The sequence below is a fragment of the Galeopterus variegatus genome, unplaced genomic scaffold (genome assembly GCF_000696425.1).
Source record: "Galeopterus variegatus unplaced genomic scaffold, G_variegatus-3.0.2 Scaffold3808, whole genome shotgun sequence".
Taxonomy (NCBI): domain Eukaryota; kingdom Metazoa; phylum Chordata; class Mammalia; order Dermoptera; family Cynocephalidae; genus Galeopterus; species Galeopterus variegatus.
The window spans coordinates 1-15047 of NW_007729919.1; the positions used below are offsets into that span (position 1 = coordinate 1).

The following is a 15047-nucleotide window of genomic DNA, read 5'->3' on the forward strand; positions in this document are numbered from 1 at the left end:
ACCAAGTCAAGGGTTAAAATCCCCTTACCGGTCATCTTTAAAAAAAAAAAAAATTTTTTTTTTTTTGCAGGGGCCAAGAGGAAACTTTCTCTTTACCCCTGAAGGTTCATTAATAAAAAAAAATCACTGACAAATTTAAAGCAATATGAAGAAAAAGCATAACAAATTTTATTATTTAACATGATGGGAAGGGGCAAAGCATGGGGGAATCATAGGACAGCGATATCCCAATTTTCCAGTGGGGTACAGAGCTATTATACCCGTCTCCATAAGGAAGGGGGAGATGGAGTATAGGACTAAACGGTTCTCAGGGGGTTTAGTGGGTCTGGAGAACATACAGTGGCCTGGGACAAAGTCTATTTGGCCTGCAGAGCAGATAATGACTGGTATATGATTTTCTTTAAAATACTGAATGGGTCCGAAATATAAGACAACAGTCTGTGACAAAAGTTAGTTCAGATATGTTGATAGACTCGCCTTTCTTCCTGTGATATGAATTAAGTTAATGAGAACTCAGGGAAAAGACCAGAAGTAATTGTTGTTTTCTTTAGTGGGTCGAGACTTTAGGCAGATAAAGAACCAGCTTCATCCCGTGCTTTGGAGAGAGACAGAGAATTGAGAGATGGGAGGGGAGGTGAAGGTCAGAGTGACCTTGAGGCTGCTTCTTTACTCAAGTATGTCAAAGCACCATATTTTGGGGGAGTAGCTTTCTGCACCCCCACAATTGCAAAAGGTTCTTATTCAATGGATGCACAGGTACTGACGGTTATGATGTGGCCCCAGCACTCCTGTTGGTGAACATGAGAGAGGTTTTTATGGACGATTTAAAAGGCTGTACATTGGCAATGAAGAAAGAAAAAAATAATCCTTCAAACTGATTGGCCTGAAACTGTAAAATGCTCTAAATAGCACCTTAAAGTTTAATAGTCTTTTATTCAAAAAGTAAACTCTAGCCAAGGTTTACAAGGATGAAAATTGAAATAGAATCAAGAGGAGGCATCCCTCACACATGGGCAATGAGGTCCTGAAAGACTATGAAGCAAACTCATGCCGTCCTGTGAGCTTTCACAGCTAGGCAGAGATGCTTTTTGTTTGTTTGTTTAGTTTTTGCTCTTCTTCCATGGACAATACATCCGGCTAGACTTTATTACCATTTTGACTTCTTTCATTTCTTTCAGCCTCTTTTGCAACTTAATATTTTATTTCAAAAAAAGTATAAATGTGCCATGGGAGCTGGATATAAAAATAATGCACTGAGTAGTTCATTGATAACACAAATAGTTCTTTTCCACTGGCCTCTCCCTGATCGTATTGTTTGAGGGTACATTTTCACTCAAGAAGGACCCACTTACATGCACTCTGATTCCTCTGGATCAAGCTCAATGGCTAGTTTGGCAACGGCAGGTGCCCCTCAGTGCAAACGTTACCTGCCAGTGATTGCTCCTGCTGGAGATCCTGCGTGACGGTCACACTGCTCCCGGGTCATGCACGTGCTCATGAGTTTCATTCCTAGTGTGTTTTCCTCCCCTACACAAGCATCAAAAATAATAAGAAAACATGCCTGTGAACTTTCATAAGGAATGATTTTATTTTTAATTTATTTATTTTGTAAGGAGTGATTTTAGATGATATGGTAACCCGAGAAGAGATATGCCTCCAAAAGCTCTTCCATGGTATCCCACCTTACGGTCATGGTGCCTTTTTGTTATACTTTAATGGTAACATTGAATCACTCCCAGATGTTAGCCTGAAATGAGTGTATTTTGGAGGTTCATTTACTCAGTGCTAGAATCTAAATGGAAGTTTATTTGGATTTTCCAAACCAGTCTTCTGTCCTAGGTAGAGGACTCAGACTCACCAAAAAGTTCGTGTGCTAACTGCTGCATAAAGATGAAAGTCCTCACTTCATCTGGAATATGCACTGAGGATTGCACAGTGAATGGGTTTTCCAACCTTTTTAAAAATTTTATTATTATTCAGAAACATTATTTGGAGTTGGCTGGTTTCCCCACTCCCAGTATGAAGATTAATTTTCTTGACACAGTTTGAAGTTTCTGTCACCTCATTCTGTGGTCATGTAGCTGTAAGAGACAAAGGAAGTTAGCAAATTCCCTTCTCAGCACAGACGTGGCTGTCTTCAGAAAAGCTCAGGGAAAGATTTGTGCTATCTTTGAATTCTGTTTTTCCACAAACTTTTTGAGTACCTTGTATCAAGGAAGGATAGCAACAGAAATATTTACGTGTATGTATCTCTGGTTGCTTTGTACATTATTGGGGGGAAAAAGCCTTGTATAAAAATGGACAAATGGCAGTGAGGTGGCATTGTGTGCAGGGGACTAGGATGGACAGGTTCAGTGCACCTTCACCTGGTATCCCCCCTCTGCTGAGCACTTAACAGTGGGATGTTCTCATCAGCATGGTGGTAAAAAGGAAAAAAAGTGGAGCAAGGGTAGAAGAAGGAACAGATAAGATGTCCCCACTGTTATGGGGTAAATCTTGTTACAATCGGGATAATAAATTGTCTCCCGGCATTCCCTGACTGCTGGGTCAGAACAGTTGTAATGTGAAGGCTTCCAGAAATGTTTTTCCTTTTCCTTCGAGCACCTGGTTTCCACTCCTTTTTTTTTTTTCCTTCTTGTCTTTTTTCATGTCCGGCAACGGACTGCAACCCTCAGTGTCGCACCCGTACCAGACCAGGACCGGCAACGGGATCGCGACCCTCGGTGCCGCACCCGCCTCTCGCTCAGCCAGTGAGCGGGAACCGGTCTGTATGTGGGATCCGAACCCTCGGCGGGAGTGCCACCGCGCTCCCAAGCGGCGCACTGTAGCAGTGCGCCACCGTGCCGGCCCATCCACTCCTTTTCAGTAGCTCTGACTGAGCCCTCTGAGGCTTTCTGGTTCTTTAGACAGTAGTAACTCTGAGTCCCTCCTCAAAACTGGGAACTGGGGAGTGTATAAAAATAGAGGTGGGGGCATGAGGATGTGGAAGGAAATATGTAATGGAGACCTAAAAGAAGAAACTGAGGCAAAAAGATAAAACAAAGAGTTTTATTTGGGCCAAATTTTAGGATTGCAACATGGGAAACACAAATTCAGGTTGCCTGGAATTGTGCTCTGGAGGACAGAGAGGTCTAATATTCAGAGGAGAAAGGAGAATCTTAGAGGAGAAGTTCCCAAGTTGTTTTCTAAGAACTTACCTTTCTTTTTTACTAAAATAACATAAGTTACTGATTTTCTATACATTCTTCTTTGCGTCATAAATTCCAGGAACATTGCAACTAAAAAAGTGTGGGTCACATTGTACAATTAGTGATAACATTAGGGTAATCTCTACCTGCAGCGGCGTCACCTAGTCTGGAAACTGCCACTAGAATGTGCTTTTTAGCAATGATCTCAGATAAGGGTGAGGAGATGTGACCGAGGCCCTATGTTCATATCTTTCTGGCTTTCTGGGCCTGGGAAATTTAGCAGAACTTGCATTTCTTAGATTGTCCTGAGCTAATTTCTTCCTTACTAGCAGGATGATAAAATGGGACTCCTGGGTTTCAGCAGAGCCATGAAGCTAGTTCCAGAGTGAGCTGTGAGAGGGACCGTGAAAGAGCTCAAAGTGGATATCCCAGACCTGTTAGGTAACCCGCCCGCCCTGAGGGTATGAAAGTCAGGTGGAGATTGTGAAGAACTCTCTTTTAAGAGAGAAAAGGCCAGCAAGAGAGCTCACGTAATTGTCTAGTACAGGAAATATAAAATACTGATGGAACAGTGTTTGTTACTAATGGAGACCTAAGGGTTTTGGTTGCTACTGAGTGTCCAGGGAGGTCATGGGGCCTGCCACGGTTTTCATCCAGACTCGGGGGATGAAACAGAATGAAAGGAGCCAGGGAGGCATAGAGTTGCCCTTACGATGTGTCTCATGAGGACTTTTTGTTCTGAAGACTGGTTACATGTGAGATGAGTTTGCAGTGAGAGGCCATTTAGGGAGTAGGAATAGAGAGATTAAGTTTCCAGTGTCCACCCTGCATTGGACACTGGGCACCACCGAACTGATGTTCTCTCTCTGCAATGAGAATATTCCAGATGTGAAGGTGAATCAAGTCATTGAAACGCTTTAGACCTCTCAAAATAAAATGCTACTGAAATAACCCATCCTTATCATTGTGATCATATAAAGTATGCCGAGTGGTCATGTTAAAATGACAGGATCTCATCTTACCATTCTGGTTTTGCAGCAAGAAGTCCAAAGTTTCTTTGTCATTATGGCTTTGATTTCTGTGCCATGGATGCTTCTGATTAAGCCGTTTGTTCTTAGAGCCAATCATCGGAAATCCCAGGTATGGCTGTTCATTTCAATTCCCCCACTGTGGGTAGAAATGTGGGTTCCTGGAGATGGAAATCTGGGGTTTAGAGAGAATGCTGATCTTCCAGAGCCCGAAGGACAGTGGGGAGGTGTTAGGAACTGGCCTGTCCCAAGTCTGTTTCCTTCTGTAGAGCTAGACTTTCCCCCTCAGCCCTCTTATTTCCAGCATAATGCTCTATTAAGGGCAAGTACAGTTAAATCTTCTTTGTTTATTTTAATTTTGTTTTTGGCACCTGGCCAGTATGGGGATCTGAACCTGTGACCTTGGTGTTATAAGGCTGCGCTGTAACCAACGGAGCCACTGAGCTAATCGGCCAGCCTAGCAGTTAAATCTTAAATCCTCAAACTTTGCTCAGTGTGTGTGTGCGGAGTCTAGTGGTAGTTAATGAACATGGTTGTTTTATTAGTTGAAAATTAAGGGCCGAGCCCGTGGCGCACTCAGGAGAGTGCGGCGCTGGGAGCGCAGCAGTGCTCCCGCCGCGGGTTCGGATCCTATATAGGGATGGCCGGTGCGCTCACAGCGCTCACTGGCTGAGCGCAGTGTGGCTGGTCTCAAAAAGGACAAAAAAAAAAAAAAAAGAAAATTAGGAGTATTTTACTATTGTCTTTTTAAACGAATATTAAAAGTTGTTTTCCATTAGTATTCTAAAGTTGTAAGATTTTACTATGTTATGTTATAGATTGTGTGAGATTATTTGTGACTTTTCCCCTATTGCCAAATACCAGTTTCTTCCTTTTGTCTAAACTGCTCCTGAGCCTCAGATTGACTCAGGGGATGACGAAGAATTTACTGTCAGCCCGAATCAAATAGGATGTTGGAAGATGAACCTTCCAGGGGACATCAGAGTTCAGCTATGACACACAAAGGCTGTTGGAGATGATCTGCTTTCCTTCATTAGTGCAAAGGATTAAGCGGAATGTGCTGAGATTCGTTGTTTAAAGTGGTTGTAGATATGTTGCAATTAACTTCTATCATTCTAAAATTTTTGTTGGAAAGTTACTGGTAGAGTTGGGGACCTAGTCGTGACAAGATATGGTACCCTCTTTTTCTATCACCTGCCTCTCTTCCCTCTGTCTTTTTGTTGCCTGCCAGTCTTGACTAGTTCCAAAGCCCAGCTGAAACACAATTTATGTGCCATGTGCATAAAGAGGAAGACAGAGAAAAAAATACTTGTTTACTGTTTGGTTAACTGGTGAGAGACCGAGGTGGTGAAAGGTGGTTGAGGTGGATGCTTGTCCAAACAGGTGACCAGGTGTTTCAAAGGAAGGGGACAGATATTTGTTTGGAGAAGTAGATGTGGTTCTTTTTCCTAGAAACTCAACGTGTTCAGAAGCCGAGGGTCAGATAATTGCTGGCTTCCCTGAGTCCCAGGACTCTAAACTTGTAGCTTGTCTTTCTTTGCACCACAAGAGCTGCTTAAACAGTTGTTGACCTCAAAGTGGTTGATTTCTCCTTTTCCTGACGGGGTGACTTGAGCAGGAGGGAAGGAAGTGGGGAGGTTCTCCTGGTCTGCACTGTGGGTGATGCCCCTGAAGACTGCTTGGAGGCCCGTCTCTCTGGCCCTACAGATGCTCTGCTTGCTGTTGGTTGGCTCCTGAGGCTGCTGAGCAGGGTCCTGGTGGTTCTTTCTCATGTTAGAAGCATTACCGTCTCCATTTAAGAGATGATTCTGTAACAGCATTATTTGTCCCCCTCCTTCCTCCTCCCCCCATGGAATCTTACAAGCCCAATACAGAGGTCATAAATGAATTTGTTCTGATGGACCTCAGGGGATATGAGCAGAGATCCCACCTATTCAGCCTCCGCTATAACCCTAGAGTCCTGGGTCCTTGCAGAATGTGGTCACTAGAGGGCCACCTGTGGTGTGGCCTTGTGGCTTATGCCCAGTAGGTAGCAGTGAGGACACCTCTCCTGAGAGCCGCTAGAGGCCAGCCCCTTGGACCACATGGGACCCCACATTCGGCCTCCCCCTCTGACTTGCTGCCGTGGACCCGGGTCCCCTCACACTCCTGCATCTCAGGTCACAGTGAAGTGCCTTTGTGTTTCTATTTAAATCTCTACGTTGACATGTGCATTTTTTATGATAAACTTCATTGAAATATAACATACGAGCACATACAGAAAGTGCACCGATAATGAGGACACAGATCAGTGAAGAATCACAGTGTGAACACATTCATGTCACAAGCACTCAAATCAAGACACAGGTCATTATCAGAACCCAAAAGTCCCCTTGCGCCTCCTTCCTTTCATTCTCTCGCTCCAAGGGCAACTGTTGTCCTGACTTCAAACACTGTAAGTTCATTTCACCTGTTCTTGAACTTTATATAAATGGAATCATCCAGAATGTCCTCTTTTGGATCTGACCTCTCTTGTGCAATGTTATATTTGAGAGATTTTTCTGTGCATGTGTGTGTTTGCTGCATAGATGCTACCTGCTGTGTAGATACTATATAGCATCGAGAATCCCATGCCACAATAATTGAATATTCAATACCGCACCATTCATATATTGAGAGTTATTTGGCTTGTTTCCAGTTTTAGTAATTATAGACAGTGATGCTATAAACATCCCTGTATATATCTTTTGGCACATGTATTTTTAGAAAATAGCTAACTTAAAATTGATTGCTATACATTTTATTTCACACGGCACCCAGCTTAAGCATTGTGAGACGTTTGGTACGGGGACTACAAGTTCATCTTGACTGGAGAGAGGATAGTTACTAGGACTCACAAAGTCCAATATCACACTTCTACAAAATTATTCATGTTCATTTAAACCAATTCAAGGATAATGAGCAGAAAAGACTAGAGTTGGAGATAGGGCTGGCCAGTTAGCTCAGTTGGTTAGAGTGTGGTATTGTAACACCAAGGTCAAGGGTTCAGATCTCTGTACCGGCCAGCTGCCTGCTCCCTCCAAAAAACACCAGGTTTGGAGATAAAGAAACTACTTTCTGTCTCTTCTTGATATTTTCTTCTTTAATCTGAAGGAGAGAGAAAATAGGATTTCAAGAAGTCAAACATAATGTCAAGTTGAGCTACCTCCCTCACCATGGGGAAGGACCCACGAAGCCAAAGGGAAAGGCACACCCAGAGCCCCCTCTTAGTACCTGGCATCCTAGTCTTCCTGTCCAAAAGGATCTGTACCCACTTCTCGGTCCTACAAAGGCCTTTTCCCGTGGTTTTCTGAGGGCAGAACATGCCACGGGCATGGGTACCACTAGACTCTGGGGTGACGATGGGGTGGCTATTGGGGGGGATGTGGGTGGCACTTGCACACTGTGGGCTGGGGTGTCGTGTGTGTGTGTGCATGAGGCCCTCATGACATGGGATGAAACCACAAGTGAGAAGAAGAGGGTGCTATGCTCCAGGGCCAGCTGCCCCTTGCTGCTGTGGCATGGCGTGGGACACTGAATTTGAACCTAGCCTTCCAAGTTCTTACGAGGATTTATTTCTCAAGCTAGGAGGCTAGAGCATATTTTATTTAGGGCCGGCTGGGTTTATTTATAACTTTAAAATATTTAAATTAATGGCGTATGGGCTTCCATTTTTACCCTTTCCCAGAGCCCTGCAAATATTAGGTGCAGACCTGCTAAAGAAAGAAAAGTAAAGACATTTTAATGCCTAATTTACAAAATTACTTCCATGAAATTATTCTAGGAAAAACTTTAGATGTGGGACACTAAGCTTAGCAATGAATTGAAAGAAATACAGTATTCCATTCAAACTGAGGGATAAAACTGGGCCTAATTGAATGGTGACTATACTAGGTTTTTTTCCTTGAATTTTTCTCTAAGCTATTTTTACAAAAAGTGATGCTTTTATTTTAAAAATATATTAGTGTTGGAAAAGTCATTAATCTCTTAGTTAATTTTGCCCATAGAAATCTGGCTGTTAAAGATCAGAAGTCTATGATGTCGAAGGTACAACTGACAATTTCTGACTGTGTATTTCTTTTAACAATAGAAAGGCACTTTTGTATATGCACTGGTTTACTGTAAAGACTGTGCATAATTTGGCACATTCTGGAGCGCTGTGGAGAAAAGTACATGCTCTGGAATCAGACTGGCTGGATTTGAATCCTGGCCCTGCCTCTTACTAGACTTACCAGCTGTGTGACCTTGGGCTCATTTCCTAACCTCTCTGTGCTGCAGTTTACGTCTCTGTAAAATGGGCTGATCACTGTGGTTATGTAAAATAGTTGTTATGAAGGACAAATGAGATCATAGAGGGAGAGTTTAGAACAGCACCTGCTGCGTAGCCAATATGTAATGAGAGCCTTTCTTTTAGAGAGAATTGTTACAATTCTACAGGGGAGTTTGGTGTTCTCTTCATTTCCTTGCTTGCTGACAGCTGCAGTTATCCATGAGCCAAGCAGATGCTGCGGAGGACATTGAAGGTCACAGCTCTGGCCCTTCCAGCACTTCTGGTCAAAGTACTTCAGCAGGTGCCCACGGGGCCCAGGACGACCACGAGGAAGAGGTATCTGGGACTAGATCACCCGAGGAAGACTTCCCAGTTTGCACAGATTCTAGAAGTGGGATCTTGCCTTAGCCTCTAGGGTGTGGGCACCAACCCATCAGCATGGACACAGGGAAGGCCTGGAGTCTACACTGGGAGGCCCCGGAGGACACTAGTGGGTGGCAGCCCTGTAGCTCCTGAGTCGTGGGAGGTCACGAAGGCACTATGGAAGGAGGAGCATCTAAGAGAAACAGAACAGCTATTTACCGACCAATCTGGAAGACTAACATTTTAGCCCAAGTACTGCTATATCTGTCCTGATACCAGCCTCGGATCTGGTGGCATGGAAGGTCCTACATGCTACTGAGGCCTCCTTGGCTCAGAACCATGCCCTTAGGAGTCCGCTGCATTTATTGTGACCAACCCCATCAGTGCCCCTCGAACAATGAAAGCAGAGCCACATCTAGCCCTAGCTATTGAAGCAAAACATGGATTCTTTATTCCCAGCCTCCTTTCCACCATAAGCGTGCGCGGCGGCTGCAACCTCTCCTTTGTTCTGTCTTGGCTTCGTTCACTTATCTCTGCCATGTTATCTGCCTCTCATGTAAATTCATCAGGGGTTTTGCTTTCTCATCCCTCCTGCCTGTCTGTCCAAGGGCAGCCACTCCCTGCCTCCCCACGCCCCAGGAATGTGGGCCACATTTTCCCAGATGAAGGCAGCTGCAATCCTGAGTCCCAGGCTGGAGGCTTTCTCTGGAGCTCTCTTCTAATTCTAGACTGGGGACTGGGTTCCCACGAGGGCCAGAGATGCTATCAATGGCCCCATTAGTGGTGTGAGTTACTAAAAAAAGTATTCATTTGAACTAATGGATGGTCAACTGGAATTAATAAAAAATCTGGATCATGAGAATTTTTTCCAATGAGATTCCAGGTTCAGAGAGTAACCAGCAGTAGCGGCTGTTGATATTACCAAGTCCGTCAGACCTGCTGGAATGGTTTAGAATCCAACCCACATGTCTTCTGGCTCATCCCGTCTTTGCCAGTCAGTACAGCCTCCTCCTCTATCTCCTCATGCCCTCAGTGTACATTCCAGCGATTTCCACCTGCTGTCTCCTCCGTGACCTGGCCGCCCTTGTCTGGGCAACTTCAGTCTCCCTTTCCCTGGGTACAATCATGCACAGGTCCCCCATCTCCAGGCAAATGTAGGCTTCACCCTGCTCCCCTCTCAAGTTCCTATCCCACTTCTCACCAGGACTTAGCCAAACCCAAGGCTAAGGGCAAGTCCCCCAGACTGCCAAGTCTGCTCAAGACATTTGATACCAGCTGCAAGTTTGGGGGTTCCCAAGACCACTTTCACTTCAGATGAGCTGACTGCAAATTTGGGGGACCCCCTCAGACTCCTTCAGGTTCAGTAATTCTTAGAGTGACTCACAGAACTTAGGAAAGTGCTATACTTAAAATTACAGTTTTATTACAGCAAAAGGATACAAATCGGAACCATTCAAAGGCATAGGGCAGAATCTGGGACTGGGAGGGTTTCAGATGTGAAGCTTCTGTGTTCTTAGGGACGCATTACTCCCGCAGCATTGCTGTGTGGCAGTGTGTGTCCAGAGTACTGCCAGCTTGGGAAGCTCGCCCCAGCTTTGGTGTCCAAAGTTGTGTTGGGGCTTCCTTTGATAGGCAGGAATGATGGAGCCCAGCCCAGGTGGTGCTGCCCTCAACCTCCAGCTCCCTCCCATCCCTGGAGATCAGTCCCAACTCTCTAATCACGTGGTCAGTCTTCCTAGTGTGGCCAGCTCCTTGCCCCCTGTACCATCAGGGCCCCATCAAGTGTCACCTCATTAGCAAAAGCTACCAGGTGTGGTCCCAGGGGCCCACCATGCATTACAAAGACACTTTCACCTGGGACATGCCAAGAGTTTAGAGGTTTTCTCCAGGAGCCAGGCCAAAGCCAGATTTCTCTCTGGGTGAAATCAATCCTTCGCTGCACTCTGCTCCTTTGCTTGACTCTGCCTGCTCACTCCATCCCTGTCCAGCCCTCAACTGCTCACAGCAGGTTTCACTGGTGACTTACAGGGCACTGATTCTTTTCTCCGTAACCTCTGACTTGCTTGACCGCAACCTCATTCCTCCTGATCTCTCTCCGTCTTTGATATCCTTGACTGCAGCTGTGATATTTCCAGCTTCTTGGACCTTTTCTTTTCCTCATCAGATTCTTTTTTTCTTATCTGTGGATGAAGATGTTTCCCAAGGCTGGGAGCTCTGTGATTGTCCCCTTGTGGATATTCTCAGTCCTCCTGCAGATGAGGTCCCAGCTATACCTGTCCAGCCTGAACTTTTCTTCTGAGCACCAGTCCCACCTCTACTACTATGTACCAGAAGGTTCTAGTACTTGTATGGCCCATTGTCACCTCACCCAACTACTCCCCTCCCCCTCCAGTGTATCCATTTCTGTCAATACCATCCTTCTAGCTACTCAGGTGCAAGAGCCCCAGAGCCCTGCATGACCCAGGCTCTACCTGTGTAAGGGGTCCTCCTCTGTGTCCCGCAATGCCACCGCATGTCGTGATATTGCACTTCCCATATTGTGACAGGCAGCTCTCTGTTTGCCTATTCTCCCTGCTAGGCTGTGAGCTACTCGAGGGCAGGGACAGTGCCAGTCAAACAGTTTCCCCCGCACCATCGGGTGCAGAAGGAAAAATGAGCTATGGCTGTCTTTGTGCCATTTCTCATCACCTCATTCCTGTATTACTGAGCTAAACACCAAATTGGCTTTTCTGCTTACAGGCTGTCCCTTCTCTAATCCATTAAGCTGCCAGATCAATCTCCCAAATGTTTCTTTATTCCCCCTGCTCCTTTCAACTCAGATACCTCTTATGGCTCCTCATTGACTCTGGGTTATTTTCTCAACCATCCCCAGAGCTTGTCTATCCAGAAACTTTAACACCTGAGCACTGTCCTGTGTTCCTCACCTAAACAAGCTCCCAGTTCCAGCCAAATTGTTTTCTCCCTGACTTGGCTTAATGATATTCCCAGCCACTGCCTTTTCCTTACCGGGGGCCACTTTCCTCATCAGGAGCCATTTGCTTCTCTTACTGCTGGATCTTTCCCATCCGTCATGGCACAGCACACGTCCTGTCCCCCTTACCGACTGATCTGCTTTCAGCTACTGCTGGAAAACGTTCCTGCACACATACCATACCCTACTTTGTGCTGCTAATTATATTTCTCCAAGTATATAATTATTTTCCCTCATTAGCCGGGAAAAGTCTTAACAGCAAGGCCCCTGTCTCACTCATCCGTGTATCATTTGTAATGCCTTTCATGTAGAAAGTACTTCATGGGGTAAAATGAATTCTCTCTTTCAGTTCAACTTCGGAGACGTCTTTGTCCATCAGGCCATCCACACCATCGAGTACTGCCTGGGTTGCATTTCCAACACAGCCTCCTACCTCCGGCTCTGGGCCCTCAGCCTGGCACATGCACGTAAGTTAGCGGTCCGTCAGGGTCACAGTCACATCTGCCCTGGGAGCCAGAGGCAATGATTTGTGACACGTTTGGCAGAAGAGTAGCTCTTCTTTCTCAGGAAGAGGTGACTTTTTTCCAGTAGGTCTGGCTTGATATTGCTACCCCCTCTGTATTAGTTTCCTATTGCTACTGTAACAAATTGCCACAAACTAAGTGGCTTAAAACAAACTTACTGTCTTACAGTTCTTGAAGCCAGAAGTCCTAATCTCCAGGTGTCAGCAGGGCTGTGTTCCTTGTGCAACCTAGGGGAGAAACTGTTTCCTTGGCTTTCCCAGCTTCTGGAGGCCGCCTGCATCCCTCGGTTGTGACCCCTCCCTGCAGTGCTCCACTCTTTGCTGCCATCTCTGTGTCTCCTTTTTCTCTGACACTGACTGTCCTGTCTTCCTCTACATGGACCCTGGTGATGCATTGGTTATGCTGGGTAATCTGGGTCATCTCCCTCTCTCAGCACTACTAACTCAATCCCATGTGCAAAGCCCCTTTCACCATAAATGTAACATATTTACAGGTTCTCAGGGTTAGGATGTGGCCATTTTGGGGGGGTGGAAGGGTACATTTTTCAGGTGATCACACCCTCCTACAAGGTGCTGACCTTCGAGAGAGGCCTGCCTTGATTGTAGTGTTGGTGGGGACCACTTGGCTGCCCTCTGAACTGACTCCCAGAGGGACTCACCACTTGGATGAATTCATAGCAGTACAGGGTCCGGCAGGCCCAGAAATCCAATTTTGACTCAAGCCCTGGCGTTGACTGAAGTCAGGAATCCTGACTCACTGACTCCCTTTGTAAGACCCATTTTGCTCTTTGCCCACTCCTGCAGCCCCATCTCTTGCCAGTTTTCCTCAGTGCTCCGCCAACACCTAGACCCACCCATCCCATATGCAGTGGCTGTGAGTCTCTGAAGATGACACTGTCTCTGGACCTTTCTCTCTTTGCCTCTCTGACTCTCTTGCCCAAAATATTCTTCCCTTCTTTAACTCTCTCTCCACCTGATATTTAATTCTGCCTTCAGGACCCAGCTCAGATGGTGGCAGCTCTAGAAATCTTCCTCCCTAGACCCCCAGCGTGGAGAGTGCCTTCCCTTGATCCTGAGGCACCCCAGTCCTAGCACTGATTGTAATTCTGTCTTGATTAGCCTGTCTCCCTACTAGTCTGTGAGCTCCTTTAAGGCAAAGACACTGATTTTTATCACTGCATTCCCAGAACTGAGCATAATGCCTGAACAGAGAAGCCAGGCCAAGGTGTGAGCTCAACAGACAGAAGCTCCATTGGTAGGGCATGGTGCTGATAACACCAAGGTCAAGGGTTTGGATCTCCATACTGGCAGCCATCCACCAAAAAAGAAACTGCCAAAAAAAGAAACCAAAGCAATAAAAGTGTGCCTGGATATTGATTTACAGTAGGAACTCCAGTGCTTAGCATTAGTGTGATCTTCACTGCTCAGGCTGGGTTCATTTCCTTGCACAAACTAACACTTGAATGTGCATGCTCCCCTCACACACACATGCTTCCACGTGGATGTGAGTGCTTAGATGCGTACACTCAGCCTGCAGCAAAGACACTCATGAGCACCTGTGTACATTTACTTGTGTGCATGGATGTGCACTCATGAGAAGTGGTTAGTCAGGACTGTCACTTCTCCCCAAAGTGGATCTCAGAGCTTTGTGTCATCAGGAGTGTTAATGTCAGCCTCAGTTCCAACTCAGTGGGGGTTGGAGGACTTGGGTCACAATAGGACTGAGTCTAGATAGACAGGAGGAGGAGTTTTGGCACTTTCAGTGCCTGGGCCAGAGTTTGGCGCTGTGTGTTGGGGCACCCTCTGGTCAGCCCATGCCCATTGAGGGTGACATTTCACTCCTGGGAATCCACATGGCTCCTGGCTGCCTGGCATGTTTCACCCATTGGGTCACTCTGGAAGTTCCTGCCAGCTATGGCTCCCATAGGTACCTTTCACTTTATATTAACAAACTTGCCTAAAGAGGTAATTTGGTAGAGTCAGGGAAAAAGAAAAACAGTGACTTAAATTCTACTTTCTGTTCTCCCACTTTTGGCTGAGTAACTTCATGTGTGACTTTCATCTGTGGTTCCAGCAGCTAGCCTACTGTGACCAATTGTCAGTCTAGGCTAAAATACGTTGCAGTAACAACTAGCCCCCTAAATCTCAGGTGCAGGTGTAACCACACAGGGGTGAAGCTATTCCCAAGGGTGAAGGATCACCCAGCAGTTAGAAAGCCAGAACTCGGGAGGCACAGAGTAAACATGGGTATTTCCTTGTGTCCATGTCTCTGCCCTCACCGTGTCCTGATGGCCACTTGCAAGTGGCAGGTCTTTATCTCTCTGGGCCAAGTCATTGTGACCTTTCAGATGGGGGTCCTCAAGTCTTCACTCAACGATGTAATGATAATATCTTTCTGGAAGGTGCACTTACCAGTCTGTTGGACATCATAACTGGAGAGGAGACATGCGTACTTGCTCCATGCCCAGGCACACCTAAGCAGTGACCCTGGGGAAGTCTAAGAGGCAGCTCATGGGGGTGAGAACCCTCCCAGGGTAGTTAGGGGTGGAAACCCAGCTGCAAGTCCAGGTTTTTCTTGTACCCTTCCATGACATGCTGCCTCCTGGATTTCAGTCCTCTCGGGAACATTTTTTTTTTTTCCTTTTTGTCTTTTTTCGTGACCGGCAACGGATTGCAACCCTCAGTG

The 15047-nt window shown here is 46.0% G+C and overlaps 1 protein-coding gene across 1 annotated transcript in view; it reads left to right on the forward strand.

Annotated features, from left to right (window-relative positions):
- The first annotated feature begins 4229 nt into the window (after positions 1-4229).
- Positions 4230-15047, forward strand: part of ATP6V0A4 (ATPase, H+ transporting, lysosomal V0 subunit a4) — a 15133-nt gene continuing 4315 nt past the window's right edge. Inside the window, exons 1-3 of the mRNA XM_008586027.1 lie at positions 4230-4328; positions 8712-8840; positions 12188-12305. Coding sequence (XP_008584249.1) covers positions 4254-4328; positions 8712-8840; positions 12188-12305 — 322 coding nt within the window. The 5' untranslated portion in view covers positions 4230-4253. The remainder of the gene's footprint in view (positions 4329-8711; positions 8841-12187; positions 12306-15047) is intronic.